The 26,603-nt window shown below is 43.6% G+C and overlaps 1 protein-coding gene across 5 annotated transcripts in view; it reads left to right on the top strand.

The window, feature by feature from the left end:
• The window catches only part of LOC147895746 (Pseudouridine synthase family protein), a 160,022-nt gene extending 134,408 nt beyond the window's left edge, over positions 1–25,614 (top strand). For all 5 annotated transcript variants that reach the window (XM_087382536.1, XM_087382533.1, XM_087382537.1 and 2 more), the window contains 2 exons: positions 10–65; positions 25,142–25,614. In XM_087382536.1, the coding sequence (XP_087238662.1) occupies positions 10–65; positions 25,142–25,245 (160 nt within the window). In that variant the 3' untranslated portion in view covers positions 25,246–25,614. The remainder of the gene's footprint in view (positions 1–9; positions 66–25,141) is intronic.
• Positions 25,615–26,603: the final 989 nt, after the last annotated feature.

Here is a 26,603-nt window from a genome sequence, read left to right as displayed (position 1 = left end):
TATTTACAGGCCGGTACATATATCAAAGAATTTGTGCATGGAGATTTGGGGCGTACTTATCCCAAGTAAGTGTGCATAAATGAAAGGAAATTCTCCTCAAATATCCAAGTAATTATCCAAGCTATTATGGGAGTAGGCTTTTATATTTTGAAGGTGTGCACACGTTTATGCTTATACTTTTAACAATTGCTGGCTTCTCATTTCTTAAAGATTTATTTTGTGCCATCTGTCCTTAAGCTGATTGTTTCTAATATAGAGCCATTGCTATTCTCTTAGGGTAAAAATGCAGGTAGGATTTTAGCTTTTTAGGGGGGGGGGGGGGGGGCGGCATGTGTGCACATACATTTGTCAGAATTGCTTTCTTCTCATTTCTTGAAGTTTTATTTTTTTACAATTTGTCCTTAAGCTGATTGTTTCTTATATATAGCTCACTGCTATTCCTCAGGGTGAGATTTTGTTTTTCAATTGGAATTTACTGCTATAATGTTCATATATGTCAATCAGGTTGAGGAAATATCTTCGCTCTTAGACCTCTGGTTTATGGATATGAGCAGAAAGAGAATCAGCTTTCTTCCATGGAGCAGAGGGTTATTAGGTATATCAATACCCTCTATGGCTGAGAAATCATCCCAGCAAGCCGAGTCGCTGCACATACGAGAAGCACATCATATCCACAGTTTTTAGGATGTTTGTTTTTAAGCATTGTAATCAGCCCTCTGGTTTGAGTCAACCACTTGTGTAGTAAACAGTCAACCCTTCCACAGATGGCACATATTGATTCAATAGATGCTTCATAAAACTTTTGCTACAATGGAAATGCAAATCTTCCCAGGAAGGGAAGTTAATTGTCAATATTTGCTGCAATTTATTTGGCATTCATGGCCCAAAATAATCCAAATGATGTTTTTGGTGTCCTCACACAGGAGGATAAGTTGGATGGTACCAATTACTCTTTATGGAGTTTTATGGTACGCAATCTTTTAGTTGGCAAACATTTGTAGGATTATGTCACTGGGGATGAGACAAGACCACAGAATGTGGTTGCACTTGCCACTCCTCCTCAACAAGGTGGAGGAAGGGGTAGAGGATGTTATGCTCTAGCTGGGATAGCATGACCTCGGATAGATCGGTGGGCATTTTCTCTTAGATGACCAACTTTTGTAATAGTTAATGTGCGTAATTAAATGGTCAAGAGAAGTAACTGCCAAGGTCCTAGGTGAGGGCGGAATGGCATTGACTAGGTAGTTCTAATAGGGCTAGGGCCTAGGTGCATCTAAATGTGCAAATTGCCAAGGGGCAATTGTTTTTAAATGAACTCCAAGAGAGGGGTAAAAAGGATGCATCTAAGAAGGGGCCTAAAATGAAGACATGTGGCCAGGAACTATCTAGGGAATTGTGGGTCTCAGGGATAAGGATAATGAAAATAACGAAGAGCATATACGAAAAATGCATGCATGGACGATCCCTGAGAGTTGGCTGGGAGGAATAATTCAAAAGCCATCGCCCGTGATAATTAACAGCGACAAGGAGAGATTTATCTTGTGAGCAACGACGAGTAAGAAGAAAGACCTTTACATTTGGTATCAGAGCCGAGGCAAGGAAGAGTTCGACGGGCTCAACCTCACCTAGGATTTTACGAAAAGGGATGACGGAAGGCCGCGTAATCAGACCAGCGTCGAGGGAAGAAGAAAAAGGGATGACGGAAGGCTGCGTAATCAGACCAGTGTCGAGAATTCCATTCTACTAAAGTTTTCGTTCATCGTTCTTCAAAACCAAAATTTCGACGGGGTGGTTGTGACAATCCTTCGCCTTTCGTTCCACAACGTGAACACGCTCGCTCCGTTTCGCCATTACACAAGCGCCCACCTGCGTAAACCAACGACAAGTAAATATAGTAAGCAGCAAAGGGGCCACGGGTGAGGAACGTAACGGCGACCTTGAGTTGCAGGGAGCGAGTCCCGGGAGATCCTAGCTGAGAGCGGGATAGCGGAGCAAGAGGCGATGATGAAATCACTGAACCGGAATGACGGCCATTAAAGAAGTTTTCGCATAAGAAGAGAAGAAAGAAATTTATTTATTTTATTTTTTTTTTTAAAGGAGAAAAATAAATAAATTTATTTCCCTTTTCAACAAAATGGAGGCAGAAGGACAGAATTCAAGAGTGAATCCTAGTGGGTCTAGAGTACAGTCTACACAACAGATGTCACATCAGGCAGCACCTACATTGATTGGTAGGATTTCAATATTAGAGGATGCTTTACAGCAGATTATGAACCAGCAACTTCAAGTGAATGCTGGTCAAAATGAGATTAGGGAGATGGTGCAAGCCTTGTCGGCTAGACCGTCTAGGATTGATAAGGGCAAAGCTCCAGCAGAGCCAGAGCCCAGTATACATTCCTTAGAGCGCGCAAGGGTCAAAGTACCTAATATCGCTAATTATAGACCGGAGAAGTACGCTGGTCGGATGACCGAGCGCAGCTCTGATGTGATCGAGGTTTGGTTGCACAAGTGGGAAGAAGCCTTCGCCATTTGTGAGATTAGATCCGATCTAAAGAAAATCCGCGAGGCCACACACTTGTTTATTGAGGCAGCGGACAGATGGTGGATAAAGCAACAGAAGGATCAAGTTGCTCCAACCACGTGGGAAGGGTTCAAAGCTGAATTCAAGAAACACTTTCTCCCACCTGATGAAGAATCCCGAGCTTGGGATGCTTATAGAAATCTTCGTCAGAGGAGCTTGTCAGTGGCAGAGTACACTGACAAATTCAGGGAATGTGTCATGAAAATAACAGACCCTCTCCCTATGTCGGTTCAGTTAAAGGACTATATCTATGGACTGAACGACAAGATCAAAATGGAAGTTCGGGCTAAATATGTGACTACACTAGATGAATCTATAGCAGTAGCCCTGAACTATGAGGATGCCAGAGGCAGATTTGGTGGATTTGTGCAGGCAGGGACTCAGTATGAGCACTCGAGAAAAGGGGGATTTCAGAGGAAATGGGTTTCAAAGACAAGTGTCTCGTAGCCAAGTGGCCAAACCAAGCAGGTGAAGCCGATTGAGGGACCAGTAAAAACAAGTACCACCGTTGGGGTGAAAAGGAAAATAACTCCAATGGCAGCCCGGGCTTGGTCAAAGTCCTCGTTGACCCCTGAACAAAAGGAGAAAGCTAGAAAAGAAGGATTGTGCTTCAGCTGCCTTCAGCAACATCAGTGGAAGGATTGACCACTGAATAAAGACCGTCGCACGGCTAATATGATAATATCTGAATGCGACGTAGAAATGCAGGAGAGTCCCAGTGCGGAACATATGCAGATGCAACTGGCGGGACCTTCTCAGAGGTTAGTACCTTGTTTGTTATGTGTATCTGTTGCTAAGTTAGTGACGAGTGCACCTGATAACATCCTATCTAAGCCTGCAGCAACGGGGTATACGGCCTTTAATGATACAGAGTTAATTAAAATGAAAGGGCAAGTGGCCAGTCATGATGTCATTGTGTTGTTTGACTCAGCGTCAACTCACAATATGATTAACTCCAAGCTCGTGAAGAGGCTGAAACTAAAGACAAGTCCATCTGACTATGCGTATACAGTCAGGATGGCCGATGGAAGTTCAACTGAAGTATGGGACCAAAGGGTTACCCAGTTGGAGCTTCGGATTCAGGACTATGCTAAGAAGCTTGATTTTGAAATGACCAAGCTTGCTCATGCAGATATAGCCCTGGGAATGGCGTGGCATTCTAGGAAGAATCCAACCATTGATTGGAAAAAGCACGTATATCAATTCAAGATGAATGAATGTGCTTTATGTCTTACGAGGTGAAAAAGATATACCTCAGGGACCGTTGGTCTCCGTGATGGAAATCAGAAAGGCTCAAGTTGAGTTTTTATTCCTTTGCACAGCATCGGTAGAGCCGGTGGATGAGTCTTCGGCTAGCACTGATGTTACGCAAAGTGGTGAGATGGCCAAGCTGGCTAATCTTATAACAAAGGAGTTCTCTGAATGTTTTAGGGATGAACTACCTTATGGGTTACCTCCAGAGCGGAAAGTTCAACATAAGATTGAACTGATCCCGGGGGCAGAACCTGTAATGCCCTTCGGACTTACCAATGCTCCAGCGACCTTCGTCATGCTTATGAATGATTTACTACGTCCGTATATCGGAAAGTCCGTAGTACATTTTATTGACGATATCCTAATATTCAGTAAAAGTGTTACTGAACATCATGAACACTTAAGGATAGTGTTCAGTACTTTGAGGAAAGCCAGTCTTTACGTGAATAAAAAGAAAACTATACTGTGTATGGTTAGGCTTGAGTATTTGGGGTTCATAATTACTCCACAGGGGGTAGAAATGGATCCGAAGAAGGTGGCTGCGATACTAACTTGGCCAATCCCTCAGAGTCTGACCGCGTTGTGATCATTCTTGGGATTTGTCCAGTTTTATAGAAGGCATATCAAAGGATATTCCGGAATAGTATCGCCATTGACTGATCTGACCTCAGATAAAGTACCTTTTATTTGGGGACAGAATCAACAGGAAAGTTTTAACACCATAAAACAAGCTGTGGTCTCAGGACCGGTGTTAAAAATAGTTGATCCCCAGAAACCGTTGTTCCTAGAAACTGATGCAAGTGGCATTGCGGTAGGAGCAGTCCTCCTTCAAGAGGGAAGGCCAGTAGCCTTTGAAAGCAAGAAGCTTTCTCCCTCTCAAAGGAATTGGCCAACTCATGAATTGGAGTTGTATGCTGTTATCCATGCTTTGAAAACATGGAGGCATTATCTGTATGGTTCAGAGTTTTATGTGGATGTAGATCATGATACTCTGAAACATTTTTGTAAACAACCTGACTTGAGGGGCCGCCAAGCTAGGTGGGCAGAGCTCATGCAGGAGTTTAATCTAACGATTCGGTACCGAAGAGGAAAAGACAATAAGGTTGCTGATGCGTTGTCTCGCATTATACACAACCTGAGTTTCACGGTATTAGAGAGTGCTCTAATGACCGAGATTAGAGAAACTCAAAAGGTGGACGAGTTTGTCCAGAGCTTATGGCCTAAGGCTCATGTGTTAAAACCCGGGGAAAATGAAATGGATGAAGTGGCATCCAGAAAAGGCCAAACTTATGCAAGATATGCCATAAGGGATGGTATGCTAGTTAGAAATGGCAAGGTTGTAGTACCTGGTCAGAATGATCTCAGGCAGAGAGTCATTCGACAATGCCATGATAGCCCGTGTGCGGGACATCCAGGTGTCGAGAAGACATATGATCTCGTGAAGCGAGATTTCTTTTGGCCAAAGATGAAAAAGCATATTCATGAGTATGTTACACGATGTTTCTCGTGTCAAGTAAGTAAGGCCGAGCGGGTGAAGCCACCCGGACTTTTACAGTCCTTGGAAATACCACTAAGTAAGTGGGAGAGCATTTCCATGGACTTTATTGTAGGGCTACCTGCAACACAAGGAGGGTATAATTCTATCCTTGTGGTGGTTGATCGTCTAACCAAGATGGCTCACTTCATTCCGACTAGAGAGTCTGTTAGTGCCCCGCAAGTGGCGGATTTGTTCATTAGACATATATTTCGTCTGCATGGATTGCCTAGATCCATAGTGTCAGACAGAGATGTTAGATTTACCGGTCATTTTTGGACAGCGGTATTTGAGACACTAAGGACTGAGTTGGGAATGAGTAGTGGGGATCATCCTGAGACGGATGGTCAGACGGAGAGAGTCAACCAGACTTTAGAGGATATGCTGAGGGCATATGTGTCATTGAGGCAACATACATGGGACAAGTGGTTGCCATTGTTGGAGTTTGCCTACAATGATAGGAAACATTCATCTACCGGGTTCAGTCCGTTTGAGCTGAACTATGGTTATAGACCAGCCAATCCGACTATAGTTGGAGTACCTCAAAAAGTGCCTAGTGCCGCGAACTTTGTAGTTCAGATGCGGGAGATGCTAGCACTTGCGAGAGCTAATATCCGCCAGGCTATGGATATTTTTAAATGAACTCCAAGAGAGGGGTAAAAAGGATGCATCTAAGAAGGGGCCTAAAATGAAGACATGTGGCCAGGAACTATCTAGGGAATTGTGGGTCTCAGGGATAAGGATAATGAAAATAACGAAGAGCATATACGAAAAATGCATGCATGGACGATCCCTGAGAGTTGGCTGGGAGGAATAATTCAAAAGCCATCGCCCGTGATAATTAACAGCGACGAGGAGAGATTTATCTTGTGAGCAACGACGAGTAAGAAGAAAGACCTTTACAGAGGACAAGCACTAGGTGAAGTGGCTGCAGTTGTTGCTCCCACACAAGAGCAGAAGAGATCGGATTCTCGTGATGCACAAGCACTATTTGTGATTTCTCTTTCTGTTAAGAGGTTGATTATTCCGCATATTCGGTCATGCAGGACCTCTAAGGCAGCTTGGGATATTCTTGAGAGGATGTTTGCAGCCCGCAAGGATGCAAGAGTTTCATTCTTGAAGAGAGAGTTGACTCATACTCATATGGATGAGGGTGACTCTATGTCTAAGCACCTCACCAAACTTCAAGATTTGCGAGAGCAATTGTTGAATTGATGAGATCATTCCAGATTCAGAGATGGTTACTACCACTTTGAATTCTCTTCCCGAGTCTTTCTTGGTTTTCACACCTCATTAACTTGTCTTTGAGGAGCGGTGGCAACCCTCTCACCTTTCATTAGTTGATACACGGAAAAATATGGCCACACATGAAGGTGAACATGCCATGTTTTCCAAGTTCAAGCCAAGGGCAAAAGGGAAGCAGCATACAAATCAGCCTGCAAATCAGTCTAAGGCTGATAGGCTAAGAGTGATGCAGAGAAGCCCAAGAAAAAGGGGAGATTTCATTACTGCAAAAAGCCAAGTCATTACATTGATGAATGCAAGAAAAGGCTTGCCAAGGAAAGAAGAAAGATTCTGGTATGGTTGTCTTGGATGCATCAGCCTCTCATGCACATGAAGGTGATGCTACAGCCAATTTGGTGGAAGAGGAATATGCTTTCTTGACTTGCAGTCATGATAGTAGTGTTGAGGAGGAGGATTATGCTTTTTTAACTTGCAGTTATGACCCTTCTAAGGATGCATGCACTTTCAATGTCAGTGAGACATTGGATAATTGGTATTTTGATAGTGGTGCCACCAAACATATCACTCCCGGAAGTGTTTGTTTGATTCTCTGCATCCACCACGCGCTGGCAAAAGGGTGTCTTGTGCAAATGATTATCCTTATTCATTTCTATTATCGGTGAGATTGTGCTTACAGACACAGATGGCACAAATTTCAGAATTTATGATGTGCTTTATGTCTTGGAATCAAGAAAAATTTTCTCTCAATGTCCTCTCTCAATAAAAGAGGATTTCAAGTTGTCTTTGAAGATGACAAGTGTGCAGTTTGAGAGAGAGAAGATGATTATGCCTTGAGACTATTTGGCACATTGTTTCGTGGTCTTTTTCAGAGAAAAGACCAAATCATGCACTTGCAGTTTCTACTCCCACTGTTGCTATGCAGAATGCGGAGTTATGGCATGCTAAATATGAGCATATGAATTTTGGCAGTTTGATGACACTTCAAAAGTTTTAAATGGTTGATGCTTTACCTCCTTTGGAGTCACCCCCGCCTCATACATGTGATAAGTTTCCCTTCAAGAAATATGGTGTCCGCAAATTGCAGCTCATTCACAGTGATGCCTGTGGTCCCATGAGGACTCCTGCCTTGGGTGATTACTTATATTGTCACATTTATTGATGACTATTCAAGATACACTTGGGTGTATGGTTTGAAGGCAAAATCTGACGTGTTTCTCAATTTTTGACATTTTGTTGCCAAAGTTGAAAATGAGTCAGGGCTCAAGGTATAGACACTTCGCACAGATAGAGGGGTGGAGTATATTTCTCATGCATTTAAGGTTTATTTGCTGGAAAAGGGCATTCATCATCAGCTTACCGTCAGGCTTACTCCTCTGTAGAATCCTTCCGCTAAGAGGAAAAATCGCACTCTTATGGAGATGGATAGAGGCATACTTATGAGCAAGATATTACCTCACAAAATTTGGCTTGAAGGTCTCATGTGTGCCAATTATGTCTTGAATCGTGTTCCCACGAAGGCTTTGAAAACTATGACACCATATGAAGCTTGGTATGGAAAGAATCTTCAGTGAATCATTTCCGTGTTTTTGGTTGTGTTTCATATGCCCATGTGCACAAAGAGTTTCATCATAAGCTGGAAGACAAGGCACTCAAATGCATTTTTGTTGGGTATAGCACGCAAAGTAAAGGATAACGTCTCTATGATCTTGTTCCTCGCAAGATCTTTGTTAGTAGAGATGTGATCTTTTATGAAAATTCAGCAAATACACATGCTGAATTTAATATGCCCATTCAAATGATGTTTCTAAAGGGCTGATACGAATTGCTTTGGGTTTTGGAGCTGATATGCATGCTGAAAATCAGGATTTACAGCAAGTCCCCGTTGTTCCACATGTCCTGATTCAGCCCTAAGCTGATTTCGTTCCTCCACAAGCAATGGAAGATGCAGTTAGGCAGGAAAGGACAGTAATACAAACAGCAAAATCAGTTCCACATTGGCTTCTCCAAACTCTCAAGGAGAGTAAGCTTCATGCCCTTTGCCTGGCAGAACTCGCAATGCCACAAGACATGAACATGGGAATTTTGTTGATTTAATCTTTATAGGTACACTTCTTGTAACCGGCCTCCAAACACTCAGAGGGCAGTGAAACCAATCTTTAGACCACTTTTGCACTTAATTATAGCTCACATAGCATTTATTACTGCCATTATCCATTGCATCACCATTGTAAAACATTCACCCATTTGATAATAAAAGAAATAGCTGAAATTGATGGAGGTTGGAATGCCCCTACTCAGCAAAGCATACACACGTGCACACAATTGGCCCCAAATCTTGTGGCACCCCTTTCGGTATTTCTTTATATTTCATAGTGAATCTTTTACAAGGTGCATCTGGGAGACCTTCCCTGCAACACTGAAACCGCAGTTTGATTCACTAAACCTTCACAAGGCTTCAGACATGCAATACCATCACATACGTGCACTTAATCCATAGGCATATACCAAAGGCATTCTTGTCTATGAGTGCATTTCAATAACTGCCAAGATGCATAAACACTCTGCACCCCAGCTACACTCACTGAGTAGCATCCATAGGCAACCAATAGTGCTTACCAAAACCTCAAGAGAGAAAAACCAGCCCAATCACAGAGTAACCATTGTGACACTACCAAGGTACCTTTGAGCCAAAGAAAGGGCTTCACACGAGGCCAGCCAAAAGATTCCAATAGAAAGAGATTGCAATAACCAAAATACCACTCACCAAGCACTTAAAGCTTGAACCAAATCTTCAAACATGAAAAGGATGTTGTAGCCAATTTCCATTTGCATTCTCAGCCAGAGAGAAGTGCAAATACATGAAGAGGGAGCATTCACAAGAGTCGACCATCAAGAATTCAGTCGAAAAACCCAAATTGGAACACTTGTGTCGCAAAGAAGTTGGAGATCTTGGACTCAAATGAAGAATGCATGCTTGAGAGAAGAATGCGTTGAGCAGCTTTTGGGAGAATTTCATCGCCGGAAAGTGCCCCAAAACTGGAAAAGCAGCTGACCAGCAAGAAGGAATGCTCCAAATGCAGCAAAAAGTAGGCGCCTAGCAAGAGGAAGGATCCAGGAGGCTAAGGGAGCGGAAAGATGCCAAAAATTGCTGCTCAAAAAAGTCGACCAGCAGGAAAGGTGTTCGGAGCAGTCAAATCTACAAATCCCCTTTCAAGAAAAGGGTATCAGTGCGTAGGGGAGGCAGAGGGAAGCCATTGGGACAAACAGAGATCGCTGAATCCAAGCAGGTAAGGAGCTATGGCAAAATTGGTCACTCAGAAGTGTGAGGGTTGCAAAAGCATGAAGAAATTCCTTTTCTTGGAAGCAAAGCCTCAAAAACACTAAAATAACCAAACCCATCTAGAAAAGTCAAAAACCACTTCTTGAATGCTCTAGAGTGGCCTAGAGTGGTTTTGGAAGAGGCCAAACCACCTGGCTCTCTAGAGTGGCCACTGAAGTAATCACATGGCAGGGTGACCCTGCCGTGTCATCATTTCCATCAAACCACTCTTTAATTCCTTTGAATGCCTTTGGGCCTAGGGGTTAGTTACACTTACGTGCTAGGTACCATGCCACATTTAAATTCACATTATTAAGCCCACACTTGGACTTTTAAAGCCAAATTTGTCAGTTTCGTAGCACATTGAAGTACTTAGAATTTCACACCCCCCTGACATAACCCCCTCTTGAAATAGCAAACTGCAGTTTGTTGCCCCAAAACACAAGAGTGAGCATGAAATATATCATCAAAAAGTATACAAGAGAGCCGCAACTGTAGTATACCAGTACAGTGAAGATATAGCTAGGTGTAACGAGGGCATGAGTTTGATGCTCACATCTGGCCTCGACCTCAGTAATCAAATGGCGAGGTCACAAGATGTGGGTGTGCAAGTTTTTTCCTAGGCAATTCTGCCTTGGGGGCAACTGAAAGGTTTAGGGTCAAACAGGGGGCCAAAAACCTTAGGCTTCAAGTTGGTCATTGGTTGGCCTTTAAAGAGGTCCCACTAGAGGGGGGGGCCTGGCGGCAAATGAAGCCCTTGGGGGCAACCCAAGGCATGGGCTGCCACGTGGCAAGCCCATGCAGGCCCTCTTTGGAAAGGAAGGCTTGAGAAGGTCTCAGGAAGAGAAACGGCACAGGCGCATGTAAGGCTGGGAGAGCAAAAGGAAGAAGGGAGATCGGTGGTACGGGAGCACTCAGGCTTGGAGAAACACTGCACGGGGGGACGTATGCTAATGGTCGTACGGAAGATGCATAAGGGTAGCCTTGCATCGGGCAACGTGCGTGGGCTGAGGGTTGGAAAGAGCCGTACGGGCTGCAAATGGGCTTTGTACGGGCTGATGCAGGGGATTGTGTATGGAGGGCGTCGTTGCTAGGTACGGATCATTTACGGACTGCCTATGGACTGTTGCAAAGATCCCGTACGGATGCTGAGGACTACGTACGGTCAGTTCATTGACTACATACAGTCTGCTCATTATTTATGGTACGGTCTAGTTGTGGGCTGCGTACGGATTTTGAACATATTGCGTGCAGGCTGGGATTCATTTGACGTACGGATGAGGCAAGGGCTGCATATTCACGTCGGTCGATCACAAAGGCTTGCTCACGTGGGTGCGCTGGGAGTTGGTCTAGTCTCAAGTAGTTGACTATGGGTCTCTCTCAAGAGCAAGAGCACAGGCAAGGTACCTTGGCCTGTTTGTGGGCTGCAAATGGAATGGGCTGTACGACAGCCTCTTATTTGCCTTTGAGTATGGGCTGTTGCCAAAGTGGCTGAGTGGGAGTGCCTTTCAGCTTGACAGGCAGGTATCGAGTCCATGAAGGTGTGCAAATAGCTCATGAATGAGCTTGGTTGAGCTGTTGGGTGGGTGTCTTCATTGTACTCATTCCTTCTAGTGATTGCCCATGAGCATTGGGATGTGTTTTTGAAGAGACTTGCTTGGCAGGACGGGATACAATGAATGCTTTCAAAGGTTGTTCGAGTTTCTGATCTCCGTGGGCAGTTCAATGATGCTTTCACCCTTTGTTTGGGCATTCCAGTGAGTCAGTGGACACTTTTGATTGTCTGGAGAGCGTGTGGCCTTCTTTGGGCTGCTGGAAGGCGCTCTCAGGTGAAATGCAGGTGTTTGCACTGAGTATGGATGCCTATGGTCACATGGTTGTGATAGTAGAGCCCCACAGGGCTAATGTGTTGTGATACTAATGCCTTGGAGTTAGAGAAAAGCATTGAATGCGTGTGAGTTGGTACTCACTGTGTAATCTCTTTGTGGCACTCTTCAATTAATAAAGAAATACCGACAGGGGCGCCAAGGCTTTCGGGCGAGTCTGTGTCTTTGTGTTTGAGCAGGAGTGCTCTAGCTCCCCCTTTCTGTATGTGGAGTGTTTGCTGAGTATTTTATTGTGAAGGCTTTTGTTTGGTTAGTGTTCTACCACCCTCTTGTTAGCCTTGAGGTTGGTTTCATGGTTCTGTTGCCGGGACATTACCATCTTTCTTAAGGAGGTGAGCATGTGATTGTCTCGGGTGAAGTGTTGTTTGCTGTAATTCAATTACAGCGAGAAGAAAATCAGCAAATATGTCTTTGACAAATAATGATTGGGATATGGAAGGGCAGTCCTCCCAAGATGAGCAAGAAGAGCAATCCATGCATGAGGGAGCCTCCCAGGATGACCAAAATGTTGAGGCACATCAAGAGGTGAATGCTTTTGGTGTGAGTGCCTCTCAGTCAAAAGGGTCAAAAGAGGATGAGGATCAGAGGAAGCCGATGCTATCTTTAAGACACAGTAAGTGAGCGCGGTGGGAGCACTCATGGAGCTCATGCAGGACCCAAGGTTCCTGTTTATGTAGACTCCTTTGAGGACCAAGGAGAGAAAGAAGAAATCTCATTCAGGGGAGCCTACTTGGGTTCAAAAACAGCCATTTGGATTGAATCCATTGGATGGACAGCCTCCAGTAATGCCAAATGTATAGGGAGTTGCAGGGCAGCAGCCCTTTCAAGGTCCTGGTATGGTTATGCATGGCCAAGGGGCTGATTTTCAGAATCTAAATCAAGGGCAGCAAGCTCCTTCCCAACCCTTTATGCATCCAAGGTATTTCGGTGGGGGTTCAGTATTTCAAGCAATGGCTGGTCAAGTTAATGATGGTCAAGGGATCCTTGGAAATTACCCTGTTGGTTTACAGCAAGGGATGCAAGGCAATGTATTTGGGGAAATGCAGCCCGCAATACCCAACATGATGTATGGCAATATTGGCATGCAGCCAGGAATGCAAAGTGGAAGGACATGAATCTTTGGAGCTCCTACAGGTATGTTTGGTATGACCAACATGTCTCAACTTATTGAGAATGCAACCATTCTATGAGCCACCTATCCAACTTCGACCTTGCTGTATCTGTCAAGGTGTCACATGCTTTGGTGGACACATATAATCGGAAGATCTCCCTGGAGCATAGAGGGAAGAAGCATGTTTTGGATGCCAAACTAAAGGGAGAGTCAGTCCCTCTTGTATTTTCTTCAGCTATATGCTCAGCAATGAAACATCATAGTTTTGCGTACAAATGATGCTAGGTCTGATGATCCACAATTTGTATTCTCTAAGCTTGATAAAGAGCGGACAGGTTTCCTAAATCAGTTTAGAGAATGTTTTTCTGACTCGTTGCCAGGTGAACTTCCACTTGAGAGGCCTGAGGATCATGCAATTGATATAGTGCCAGGCAGTAGTCCACCAAATAGGACACCTTACAGGGTGAGTGCGGCTCAGCAAGGAGAAATCATGAGCCAGGTGAAGGACCTTTTGGAAAAGGGCATTCTTGACGGCTATCCACTATGAGAAGCCGATGCATGAGTGTGCTCACTCTTTCCATGCTTATGCTTCTTCGATTTCTTCTTCTTGGCATTACTTTGAACTACATGAGCCAAGTTATGAGCCAATTGATTCAAAGCAGTAATCACACTTGCAAGTTGTGTATTCAGCATTGTAGCATCCTTTGAATCACTACTAGAACTGCTAACAGTGTTGAGCTGAGGTGTAGCTTCATGTGTGGCCTGCTCAGTAGGCATTTGATGTACTCCATGTGACTGTACATTGGCTTGTTCTTCAAGGAGTGCATGCCTTCTTCTTTGAGGAGTTATGGAGCTCTCTTGTTTATGAATGTTCACCATTATAGTGGCTGTACTATTCAGCTGTCAAAAAGTGCAGCAAACGATATCTTTTCACCAAGCTACCAAGGCCCACCTCTTGAGGAAGAGTGTGTGGGTCCCGGCAATGGAACCATTGTAACCGGCCTCCAAACACTCAGAGGGCAGTGAAACAAATATTTAGACTACTTTTGCACTTAATTATCGCTCACATAGCATTTATTACAGCCATTATCCATTGTATCACCATTGTAAAACATTCACCCATTTGATAATAAAAGAAATAACTGAAATTGATGGACGCTAGAATGCCCCTACTCAGCAAAGCATACACAAGTGCACACGATTGGCCCCAAATCCTATTGCGCCACTTTCGGTATTTCTTTATATTTCATAGTGAATTTTTAACAAGTTGCATCTGGGAGATCTTCCTGCAACACTGAAGCCGTAGTCTGATTCACTAAGCCTTCACAAGGCTTCAGACATCCAATACCATCACATATGTGCACTTATTCCATAGGCATATACCAAAGCCATTCTTGTCTCTAAGTGCATTCCAAAAGCTGTCCAGATGCATAAACACTATGCACCCCAGCTGCACTCACTGAGTGGCATCCATAGGCAACCAATAGTGCTCACCAAAGCATCAAGAGAGAAAAACCAGCACAGTATCCAATCACAAAGTGACCATTGTGACACTGCCAATACCCTGTGAGCCAAAGAAAGGGCTGCACACGAGGCCAGCCAAAAGATTGCAATAGAAAGAGATTGCAATAACGAAAATACCACTCACCAAGCACTGAAAGCTTGAACCAAATCTTCAAACATGAAAAGGATGATGTAGCCAATTTCCATTTGCATTCTCAGCCAGAGAGAAGTGCAAATACATGAAGAGGGAGCATTCACAAGAGTTGACCATCAAGAATTCAGTCGAAAAAGCCAAATTGGAACACTTCTGTCACGAAGAAGTTGTAGATCTTGGGCTCAAATGAAGCATGCTTCAGAGAAAAATGCGTTGAGCAGCTTTTGGGAGAATTTCATTGACAGAAAGTGCCCCAAAACTGAGAAAAACCAGTCGACCAGCAAGAAGGAATGCTTCAATGCAGCAAAAAGTAGGCGCCCAGCAAGAGGAAGGGTCGAGGAGGCTGAGGGAGCAGAAAGATGCCAAACAGTGATGCTCAAAAAAGTCGACCAACAGGAAAAGTGCTCGGAGCAATCAAATCTACAAATCATCTTTTAAGAAGAAAACGGTATTAGTGCGTAGGGGAGGTAGAGGGAAAGCCATTGGGACAAACAGAGATCGCAGAATCCAAGCGGGTGAGGAGCTATGGCAAAATTGGTCACTCAGCAGTGTGAGGGTTGCAAAAGCATGAAGAAATTCATGTTCTTGGAAGAGAAGACTCAAAGACACTAGAAATAACCAAACCCATCTAGAAAAGTCAAAAACCACCTCCTGAATGCTCTAGAGTAGCCTAGAGTGGTTTTGGGAGAGGCCAAACTACCTAGCCCTCTAGAGTGGCCACTGAAGTTGCCACATGGCAATGTGACCCTGCCATGTCATCATTTCCATCAAACCACTCTTTAATTCCTTTGAATGCCTTTGGGCCTAGGGATGAATTACACTTATGTGCTAGGTACCATGCCACATTTAAATTCACATTATTAAGCCCACACTTGGACTTTTAAAGCCAAATTTATCAGAGTCTCGTAGCACATTGAAGTATTTAGCGCCCGTGACACTTTTGGATGAAGAAGAGCGTGATTGCTTTGAAGAGGCTAAGGATAATGTGCATTGGATACCATGCAGGATGAGTTGCAGTCCATTGATAAAAATCAAACCTAGAATCTCGTGGATTTGCCACCAGAGAAGCATGCCATAGGTACCAAATGGGTTTTCAAAGTAAAGAGAAAGCCAGATGGGTCAATTGACAGGTACAAGGCAAGGCCGGTTTCCAAAGGCTATGCTCAAAAAAATGGCATTGATTATGAGGAGACATTTGCTTCTACTTCCAAGATGACTACCATCAGATCAGTCATAGCCATGGTTGAACATTTTTATTGGAATGTACATCAGTTGGATATAAAAACAGCATTTCTTAATGGAGACTTGTTGGAAGAGCTTTATGTAAAGCAACCTCCAGGATTTGAGGTATTAAGTGATGCACATAAAGTTTGCAAGCAGGCTCCACGTGCTTGGTACTCGAAGATTGATGCATTTCTGACCAGCAAGGGTCTCAATATTAGTCCAACTAAGAGTACCCTCTACATCAAGAAGGATGGGGGGGATATTTTGGTCATCATTCTTTATGTAGATGATCTGCTGCTCCTAGGATCCAATGAAGGAAAAATTATAGATTTCAAGGCTGACATGTCAGATTTGGGCATGCTTGATTTTTATTTGGGGATCCAATTCATACAAGAAAGTCGCGGCATCGTTATGTCTCAATCCAAGTATGTGCAGAAGCTTTTGGATTGGTTCAAGATGCAAGATTGCAAGCCTACGGCCACTCCCATGGAGCCAAGGTTGAAGTTTACCACGTATGGTGGAGGTGAACCGGTTGATGTCACACTTTACAGCTAGACTACTGGATGCCTCATTTACTTGTGCAATACTCGGCCTGACATTCAATTTGCAGTTTCACAAGTGCTGTAAAACATATTTTCTGTTACTTGCGAGCCACTAGTTTTTCAGGGGGGGTGACTTGCAAATGCGTGCTTACAGTGACTCCGATTGGGCTGGAGATTATGATACAAGGCATTCCACAAGTGGCAATTGTTTCTTTTTGGGTCATGCTTGCATTTCTTGGTTGAGCAAGAAACAAACTACTGTGGCTACCTCCTCATGTGAAGCTGAGTAGAGGGCAGCTTTCACAGCAACAGTTGAGTGTGTTTGGCTGCGCCGTTTGTTTGCTGAACTTCATCTCTCATTAGAGGGTCCTTCTCCAATTCTCACTAATAGTCAGAGTGGCTCGAAGCACATTGAGGTTCACTATCAGTAAGTCAGAGAGAAGTTGCATGTAGGGGAGATCAGTATGATCTATGTGTCCACACATGACAATGTTGCAGACATATTCACCAAAGCACTTCCTCGTGAGAAGTTTGAGACATTTCGTAGTTGCCTGAACTTATCTCCTTTTGGTGATTTATCATTTCCTTATACATCATTACATTGGCACTACAGGGGGGTGTTGGAATTATAGCCATAATTCATGGCAGTGACCAATGTATGACTAATAAGTGGGTTAGGGGAACTTTTCCCTCATTTAGAGGTTTTCTCCCCCAACAACAGTTAGTGGGTTAGTTAGATTTTGTCACTAAGACAAAACCCCCAATCTTGTAAGCTTTCTTATCTTTTTCTATTCAACTGTGTGTTGCTCTCTTGCTCTCTTGCTCTCACCTCTTCCTCTCTCCGTTCTCATATCCCTATCTCCTGGTCTCTTCCATTTTTTCAACTTTTACCTCTTCAAGAGATCCTCTTCATATAGTAGTATATTTCTATGTTATATGATGACGTGTTAATGATGTGTCATATGATAGTAGGTCCACATTCTCTTTTCTAAAATGTTATCATTCAAGCATCCAACTCTCCCAAAATGTTCCAGTTCTTTGAAAGCTATAGTCAAAGCGCAACATGGGCATTGGAGCGTGGGAACTCTTTTCCTTCTTGCTTGATTTTTCTCCTCTGGAAATGGAGCATTAAGTGGGAGTGCACCGTAAGATGCCAACACAAAGAATCCACTATACGTATCAAACCATAACTGAGGAGGTTGGGAAGTTTGAAGAGAAGCCACATTGTGGTTCTACACTAAAGCTAGGGCTTACGCTCCCTCCCATGTGAGCTCACAATATCGTAGAGTGAGCCCAATTAATATTAACACATATGCATGGGTGAAATACTATCATCTAATTAGCAATTTCTTCTCTTATGTGGCACTAACACAGTGCTCTAGAGTGTGTGGAGTGTTTTTTCAAAGAATAGATTGTGTGGAGTGTTGAGTGCATGTTTGTGTGGCATGTGGCAAAGCCACCTAGGATTGACCAATAGAATGATACAATGTGGTGCCTATCCTTTTCATCATGGCAGATGCATGTGAGCCTTGGGGTAGTGGGGTACGCCACCTCATGGGACCCCCAAAAAATATATAAGCGCTAATAATGATATAACTTCATTTGTGGTTTAACCTAGGTCCTTAGGTTTTCACCATCAATTTGACATCACTTTGTACGTAAGAAACTTTTACGGTACTTTGCTTCTTGTTGCTCTAAGGTATTTGTAAAATACCTAAACGGAAAAGAAAAATAGTAATCTTAGTCAAATGCCAAAGCAATATCTAGAGTAGATTTACTATGATGTGGATATTGGTACAATCCTGGAAACATGCGCGTTGGAGAAAACGAATCAACACGCAGAAGACCCGAATTCCGTCACTGACTCAAATTTCGCTAGATTTTGCAAGAGCTATAACTTTTGATAGAAATTTGGGATCGAGGAAATGTAAAGAGCAAAAATATAGCTCTTGAAGTCCTTTATAACTTCTCTGAAGACTCCAAGTCAAGATTTGCAATGAAGGAGGCAGGGGCAGATTGGAGGAAGGGGATAGAATTAGAGAGAGGAGGGAGGAGGAGTGAGAAGTGAGGAAAAAGGGGTAGAGGGACAGGAAGAGGAAGAGAGAGAGAAGGGTGAGGGGAAGAGAGAGAGAGATAGAGAGAGATTGGGAGAGGAAGTGTAGGCAGCAGGTAGGAGGAAGGATGGAGTAGATAGGATTAGATGTCGCATCAAAAGTGCTACAATGAGTGGTGGTGGTGGACTTATATAGTCCCTCCCATATTTCTCACTAACTCCCCCTTAGAAGTACTACTAATTTAGCTCTTTTCCCCCCTTCATTACAGCCGTCACTTCCCATAGAATTTTGCCCCAAAATTCATGTACTGGCTGTTGCAAGACAGCAAGATGATGATCAATCCGTGAGGAGATAGGGGTAGTCCTGGACACTTTTCTCAGGCTGCCATGACTGCTCATCCTCAGGGAGTCCCTTCCATTTGATAAGGTACTCTATGTATACCCTATTTTGGGGAGTACATGATCTTTGAAGCCCACGATACACTCAGGGACATACCCTCTTTATCCATAGGTGGCAACTCTGGGAGAACATGCACATGCTGTCCCACATGTGGCTTCAACAAAGACACATGGAAACCATCATGGATCTTGGAGGTAGGGGGTAGCTCCAATTGATACGCTACCTCTCCGATCTTGCAGATGATCTTGTAAGGACCGTAATACCAGAGCAAGCTTCGTGTTGGTATTACCTTTCGGCAAGGCATAACGGTTCTTATGGAGACGCAAATGCACATAGTCTCCCTCTTTGAAAGACAAATATCTCCTACGTTCATCCGCATACTTCTTCTGCTTGGCTTGGGCATCCTACATATTCTTTTTAGTCAACTGTAGAAGGGCATCCATGTTCCCCAAGTCATTATGTGCTTGCTGATTTTTCACAGCCTTGTCTGCAACTGAAGAGGGCATTCCCACCTTGCATCTATACATTGCCTCAAATGGGCTCATGCCAATAGAGAGATGGTTGGTACTGTTGCAGCAAAATTCATCAAGTGCCAGCCACTTATCCCAAGACTTTTGAGTATCATGACAAAAGTGCCTCAAGTATTCCTCCACCAATTTGTTCACCCTTTCCAACTGGCCATTAGTCTCAAGATGGTACTTGCCAAAAGTGACTCACAAATTTTGCATCTTTGTCGCTGATAATTTCTAAGGAAAACCATGATGCTTAAATACATGCTCAATGAATTGCCAAGCAACTTGTGATGCTGAATACCCGGTCTTCGTGGGTATGAAATGGGCCTGTTTTGTCATTCTATCCATCACAACAAAGATGTTGTCCCATCCCCACTCTGTAGAAGGCAATCATGTGATGAAATCCATGGCTATGTGTGTCCATTTGCCTTATGGAATGGGTAATGGCTGCAAGAGATCCGCGGGTAATTTGCTGTCCACTTTATTATGTTGGCGAGGCAAGCATTCAGCCACATATCTAACCACATCCCACCACATGCCTTCCTAGATAAAGCTCTATTTGATTCTCATATGTCTTAGTGAGACCCACATGTCCAACCATGGGAGAGGAGTGCATTTCTTGCAAAACCAGCTATCTATATTTTGAGTCTGGCACTAAATAAATCATGTCCTTGCACCACAACAGCCCTTTATGCAATCTGAATCCGGATGACCTTGGCTAGAAGGTTGCTGCAAATTTGAGAATATGGGATCTGCCTTAGAATTCTGCATATACTCTTCCTGAATGCCATGAATCCATTCCTAATATATGGTAGAGATAGCGGACAAATGGCAAGCCCACATCCTGAACAAGGCATCTGCAACCACATTTTCCTTCCCTTTTATATAAGTACTCAATGTCAAAATCATAGGATTGAACTTCAGCCAACCACCTCTTTTGCTTATATGACAAATTTGGCTGAGTGAGGAAGAATTTGAGTGTCCTACGATCTGTTTTCACCTACGGGGCCATTTCTTGAAAACATGCAAGATAGCCAACATCTCCTGATCATAAACATGATAATTGAGTTCCTCGGCATCAAACTTCCTGCTTTCAAAGGCTATTACCCCGTGTTCCTGCCTTAGAACAGCCCCCAATCCTTTGCCACCAGCATCCACCTCCACAATGAAAGGACGTGAAAATAAGGGCATACCAAGATAGGTGCATGAGTGAGAGCAAATTCCAGATTTCGACACTGCGTTGTGCTTCCTTTGACCACATAAAAGCATCCTTCTGCAAGAGGTCCGTAAGAGGAGCTGCCCTCTTGGCAAATTTGCGAATAAAGCGCTTGTAGAAGGAAGCAAGACCTGAAAATCCTTTCAATTGGGTGGGGTTTTGTTGCTGTGGCCAATCTTTACTGCATTTCACCTTTGCGGGATCCACCCGCATGCCATGTTTACTCACAATATGCCCCAGGTACTTAACCTCCTCTACCATAAAAGTGCATTTGCTGGCCTTTGCATAAAGCTGATGCATCCTTGGAATTTCAGCACCTACTTCACATGTTTAATGTGTTCCTGCCTATCCTTGCTATAAATGAGGATATCGTGAAAGAAAACCAGCACGAGTCTGAAAAGAAGTGGCTGCCATATCTTGTTCATGGGCGCCTAGAAGGTGGCCGGTGCATTAGTCAATCCAAAAGGAAACACCTTGAATTCATACAAGCCCCATTCTGTGTGGAAAGCCATCTTGTGCTCATCCCCTTCTTTCACCTTGATTCTATTTTTGTGAAAAATGAGCACCCTTGAGTTCATCCAACAAGTCATCAATCCGGGGAATTGGAAACTATTGGCCTTGTTACGATCCCTATAATCATTGCACATGCAGTATGATCCATCTTTCTTCTTCACTAGAAGCACTGGGGAGGCAAAAGGAGAAGTTCTTTTTGAGCAAGTCTCACACCTATACTGCCACTTCCTCCTGCTCAACTTTAGAAAGACAGTATGGGGCCTTGTTTATGGGCTTACTACCAGGCTCCAGAACAATAGCATGATCCACATCCCTCTTGGGGGGAAATCAAGATCGCATATTAGCAAATATATATGCGAACCCAGAGAGCAACTGCTGCATATCCACATCCTCCACTTGAGGAATGCTCCCCTCATGAGTTATGGAAAATTTTAGGGCATAGATGGCACTCTTCTTTTTGAGTTCTCTGGCCAATTGGCTTGCTGAAATGACCTGCATTTTTGTGGCTGTCATGCCCTGTAGCACCACTTGCTTACCCCTGTGCGCAAATCGAAGTGTCAAGGCATTTAGATCCATGTTGATTTCTCCCAAAGATTTCATCTAGTCACAGCCCAAGACAACATCGATCGGACCCATGTCTAGTGCAAAAAGATCTCCTGCAAAATCATAGTCATAAGAGAGCCTGATCCTTGCACCTTGACAGCACAGTCCACTGACCATATGCTATCCATTTGCAAGTTCCACTCTCAGCCCGTGGTCAATCTCTGTAGCATCAGCCTGACCCACTACAAGGTCTTGGTATTGATGAAGCTATGAGTGCTCCCGTTGTCCACAAGCATGTGAACAGTCCGACCCTTGATCTCACCCCTTAATCTGATAGTCTCGGCACTTTTAGCACCCTTCAATACATCAAGGGAGATAGCATATATTGCTGGATGGGCATCCCAATAAATCTCACAGGAGCATTTCCATCTGTGTCATCCCGTGCATGAAATGGCGTGGCCACGTAGTGCTTCACATAAGAGGCTCTATGCAGACAGCCTCATCTACCACGGGTGGGCTGAATATCAACCGTGTCAGGAACACTCATCAATGCATCAGTAGCCCCACCAGGATTGAAAGGAAAATGTGTATCGTGCTTGGTTCCAATATCTAGATCTTCCTCTGGTTCATGTGCTCCCTCTAGCTCATCATGAGAGGCATTTAGAGAATCAAAGGCATCCACCACCAACTCATCATCAGATAACTCAATGATAATACTGAGTTTAGTTGTACCAACGGTCCACATGTTGCATGCATCCTTATGTTTAGGATTCCAATTTTCCCCACACTGAAGCATAAGTGGCTCTTTTTCTGCTGTCCATAATGGCTCTTGAATGCTGTTTTATTTCTGATTTATCAATTCCAGCATTAGTCTTGCCTCCTAGCGTTGTATCAGGATATCTATATGGCTTGGCATAGTCCGATAACAGGGTCGGTACTACAGAGAATGTGTCCTCAATGCCTCGATAATCCCCATACTGGGGAGCAAGCTGCTCAAACTGAGGCTGACTAAAGGGCTGAAATCTCGCTGAGCATCGGGCTTCCACCATAAAACCGCCACGTGGTGCGGAGAATGAAACCTAGCTGTTCGATTGATCCCCATGCTGGGCATAGGCTGCTTGCCCTTGTCAGATAATGTGCCAAGCTGTTGGCCTTTCCACTAAGATATCTGCTGCCCCAACTGAAGGAATGTATCATGGAGCTTGGAGCATGATGCTTCCAGGAACTCTGCCTGAGCATCCTGAGATGCAGGAGAGAGGGGCTGAGTAGTAGGAATCTCTGTACCACCAGCGGCACCAGTGGATGTACCCACTGTGGAAGGCAATTGCTCAGGCCGAGCAGCCTCATCACTATCATGAAGTGACTCACGAGGGGCATGCTTGGGTGCCATGATAAATTGTGAGATGAAGCTGGAATGTATGGCTTTCCTTGCAAAGAATTTCCCAATCTGACAGACACGGCTGTCCCAACAAGTGACTACAAATGTAGGCAAAGAAGTGAAGCTGACTCAAAGAGAGAGACAACAAAACTTGTTGTAAAGAGCACCTGATATAGTATGTAGAACCACTAAAAATGCCGATGGAGAATCTCGAGAACAAGATCAATGAAGAGGCTTCAAAACAGAGCTGTAAATGACTCCAAACGGGCTATGAAAGGCCCTAAAAAGAGGCTGGAAAAATTGACTCTCTTTTCTTTTCTTTTTTTTTTTTTGGGGGGGGGGGGGGGGGGAGGTTTCCTAGGTCACCTAGGACTGTTAGTACAGCACTAACCTAAGACTATTAGGGCTATTAAGACATTGACTTAACCTAACCTGATCCCAAACTAACTAAACCTAACCATCTTGAGTGACCCAACCCTAGTTGAATAGCCTAACCTAACCCAATCTATTGACTTAACCCAACCCAATTCTAACCGGTTTAAAACTAACCTACCAACCGGGACTGCGACGGCCGGCGCCCCTATGTTGAGCTAGCACGACGTGGCGCAACACTGCATGTCACGACGACAGGATTCCATGGAGGGCAGCATAGGTATCAGGGCGAAGGTCCATGGTTGAAAAAGACAAAATAGTGACGATGGGCGTCTCACAAGTCGCGAAAGTGAGGCGTTCACTTAGATTGTATGCATTGGTCTTCAGTTGAAGGAAAGGTTTGTCGATTGGTATCTACCAATTGGATCGGTTCTCAGCTGTGTGCAGCTCGACGGAGCACCTCTCCAATTGAGTCTAGTGACAAGCGTTGGCCAGATTCGGGATCCACTATTTGTTGTCGTCTCACTGACATTAGTGCCTATCCGTTTAGGCAGTGCCACTGACGTTAGTGCCTATCCAGGGACTTGAGGCAGGCAGCAAGCTTATCATTCTCCTTTTAGGATGGAACAACTCAATCCATCTCAGAAGTCCCAGTTGAAAGATTTGAATAAAATGCTCCCTTGAAGTGGTAACTAATTGAAGCAACAAGCTGTGAAGGCAAGAGAAGAGCTATTGCATGTAATATTTCATGATAAAATTTTGTGGTCGTGCCAGTGGGAAAAGCACCTATGACTCTTATTTTGACCCATCAGCACTATATCAGGAAATTTGGGAATTTTCAAATATCTTGGGAATCGCCAATATGGTTAAGATTTGGCCACCTGGCCAATCTTAGCCCCTACTTGAAAGTGGAATCCTCCAAGTCCTTTCAAATAAGGGGTTAAGATTGAGTCACATACTCAAATCTTAACCGCTTATTTGAAAGTGTGACTTCGGAGATTCCCAAATTCTCTAATACAGCATTCATCCCAGAATTGCAATTAATTTTCCCATCCTTAGACATTGAATGGAAGAGACAAAAGGACCTTAATCTGGTGATGGAAATTCAACTTTTACTAAAAGAATGTAATCAGTGAGCAAGTAATTATGGACATTTGTTTGTTTGGAGTCGGTATTAACAGCACAGAACACAGCCATTTCTAAAAATAGAACCACTATGTTCAAAGGGTCACAACCTCCAAAGTAGACCTCGCCTTCTTTTACGAAGCTAAACACTTAACTTTTCCCTTATCATGCGTCAACATATCTCCTCCACTAAAGTCCCTTGATACCATATGTGTACCTCTGTGCCAATAAATTTCAAAGAATCACATGTAGAGTCCAGACTAGTTTCAGCATGGCACATTCCCCTAGGATGTAGATTATCAGTACATTGGATTTGCACCCCATTGGGTTTGCACACCCCTCTGGTCCAGTGTCTACAGTAGGGCCTAAATTTTCAGAAATATATTATTTTTCTCTGGCCTTTCTTTGGCTATATGCTTATCTTGCAGTGGCCTTGCTTTGGCTATATGCTTTTCTTGTTGTGGCCTGTTTTGGCTATATGTTTTTTTATATTGCCAGAAATACTTGGGAGCTGTGAGAGATGCACTCATTTTTGCATAGGAGATATATTACTTGTCTATGGTGACCAGGAATTCAAGTTAAATATTATACTTTTCTACTATGCATGCAATTGTATTACCAGTGAGCATGTCGGATATAGAATTTTATGATGAATGCTATGGATGTATCAATGCAGTATTGGCTCTCTTCTCACATGTGAAGCTGAGATTTTGCTGCTGGATGTTACGGACATCAAGATGGATTTTTGTGACTGATGTAACTGGTACTGGAGTCGATTAGTTTTGTACTGCCCAAATATACAAGCTGACTGCTCTATGTTGCTGAAGAAACTGTGCTTCTTGATGGGGACACTTGGTAAATTTGGGACTTTCAGAACTTGTTCATGAGAATGCAGTATTAGCTAGATAGAACTCAGTTTCTTTGTCTTCTCATAAGCACATCTTTTGATACTTAATTAAATAGAACTCAGATGTTCTGTCTATTCATTGTGACCTTATCTTAGGGAAGTTCATGAGAAATCAAATGTTGTATTTCTTAAGCACCTCTCTCAATGAAGTTGTTCATGAGGTAGGTAATGCTATGATGGTGTTCGAACTTCCCATTAAACCTGTATGGCTAACATTGAGGCATCAATAGCCAATGACGTCAACTAGCAACTTCATAATGGAAAATGATTTTGATTGTCTTGGGACATACCAGCTGAGTATTGATCAAGTATCCTTATGTGTCACGTGTGTGTGTGTGTGTGTGAGAGAGAGAGAGAGGGAGAGAGAGAGATTTATTACCACAATGTATGAGACGATCATCATGAGTGCAGAAGGCTGATAAGCCCTATGAGACCATCATCATGAGAGTATACCCCCATGGACGGAACTAGAAGCGTCTAATCATGATTCACACCTCCGGGAAAACTAGGAACTACAGAAAAGAAACTGCATGTATTGGAAGAGTTTCTGTCATGTGTCATTGTCTTGTGTCCTGCGTGAGTAACATGAGCTGTGTGTGGGCTTGATTAAACTCCCAGAGTCATGGTGTCTTTGGAACATGTCTGAGATCTGCTGCTGGCATCCTTTGCTCCTCTTTGTATGATGTACTTGTGGATGTGGTGAGGTAGCTTGATGTCGAGATGTTGCAATGATGGTATCTTGGGATGGGGTGGCGCTGGTTGGTTCTGTGTCCAATCTCTTGCATGCTCAAAGTTAAGGTCTCGACCCCGACGTCTCCCATCTAGTTTTCTTTGTTGAAGACGTTTGTCATTTGCTACTATGTGGGATCATGTCCCATGCGGCATCTCATGAGTCTAGACATAGGTTGGGTGATCTTGTGTACGAAGAGTTCATTGCATGTTTGGTTTAGTTAGTCAACGATTCTGCTCATATTCGTGTATCCATGGGTAATAAGGTAATGACATCTCCACAGAGAGAGAGAGAGAGAGAGAGAGAGTTTTTTAGCTCTAGCTAACCTTTTTATAGAAAGATGCCACTATCATGTAAAAATGGTAATCTCTTGAACCATGGATAGAGTGATCACAACTTGCAATAGCAGGACAGACCATGAAGTCCGTAGAAATGGTTCCAAGTCATCTTGAATGGACTAGGAGAGGGATACGAGAATGTAGTTCTAAGTATTGCCATTCA

The sequence above is a fragment of the Dipteris shenzhenensis genome, chromosome 12 (genome assembly GCF_047967505.1).
Source record: "Dipteris shenzhenensis isolate YYH24624 ecotype China chromosome 12, Dip_SZ_1.0, whole genome shotgun sequence".
NCBI classification, from domain to species: domain Eukaryota; kingdom Viridiplantae; phylum Streptophyta; class Polypodiopsida; order Gleicheniales; family Dipteridaceae; genus Dipteris; species Dipteris shenzhenensis.
The sequence above is the reverse complement of the archived record's forward strand: the minus strand, read 5'-3'. Positions and strand labels throughout refer to the sequence as shown.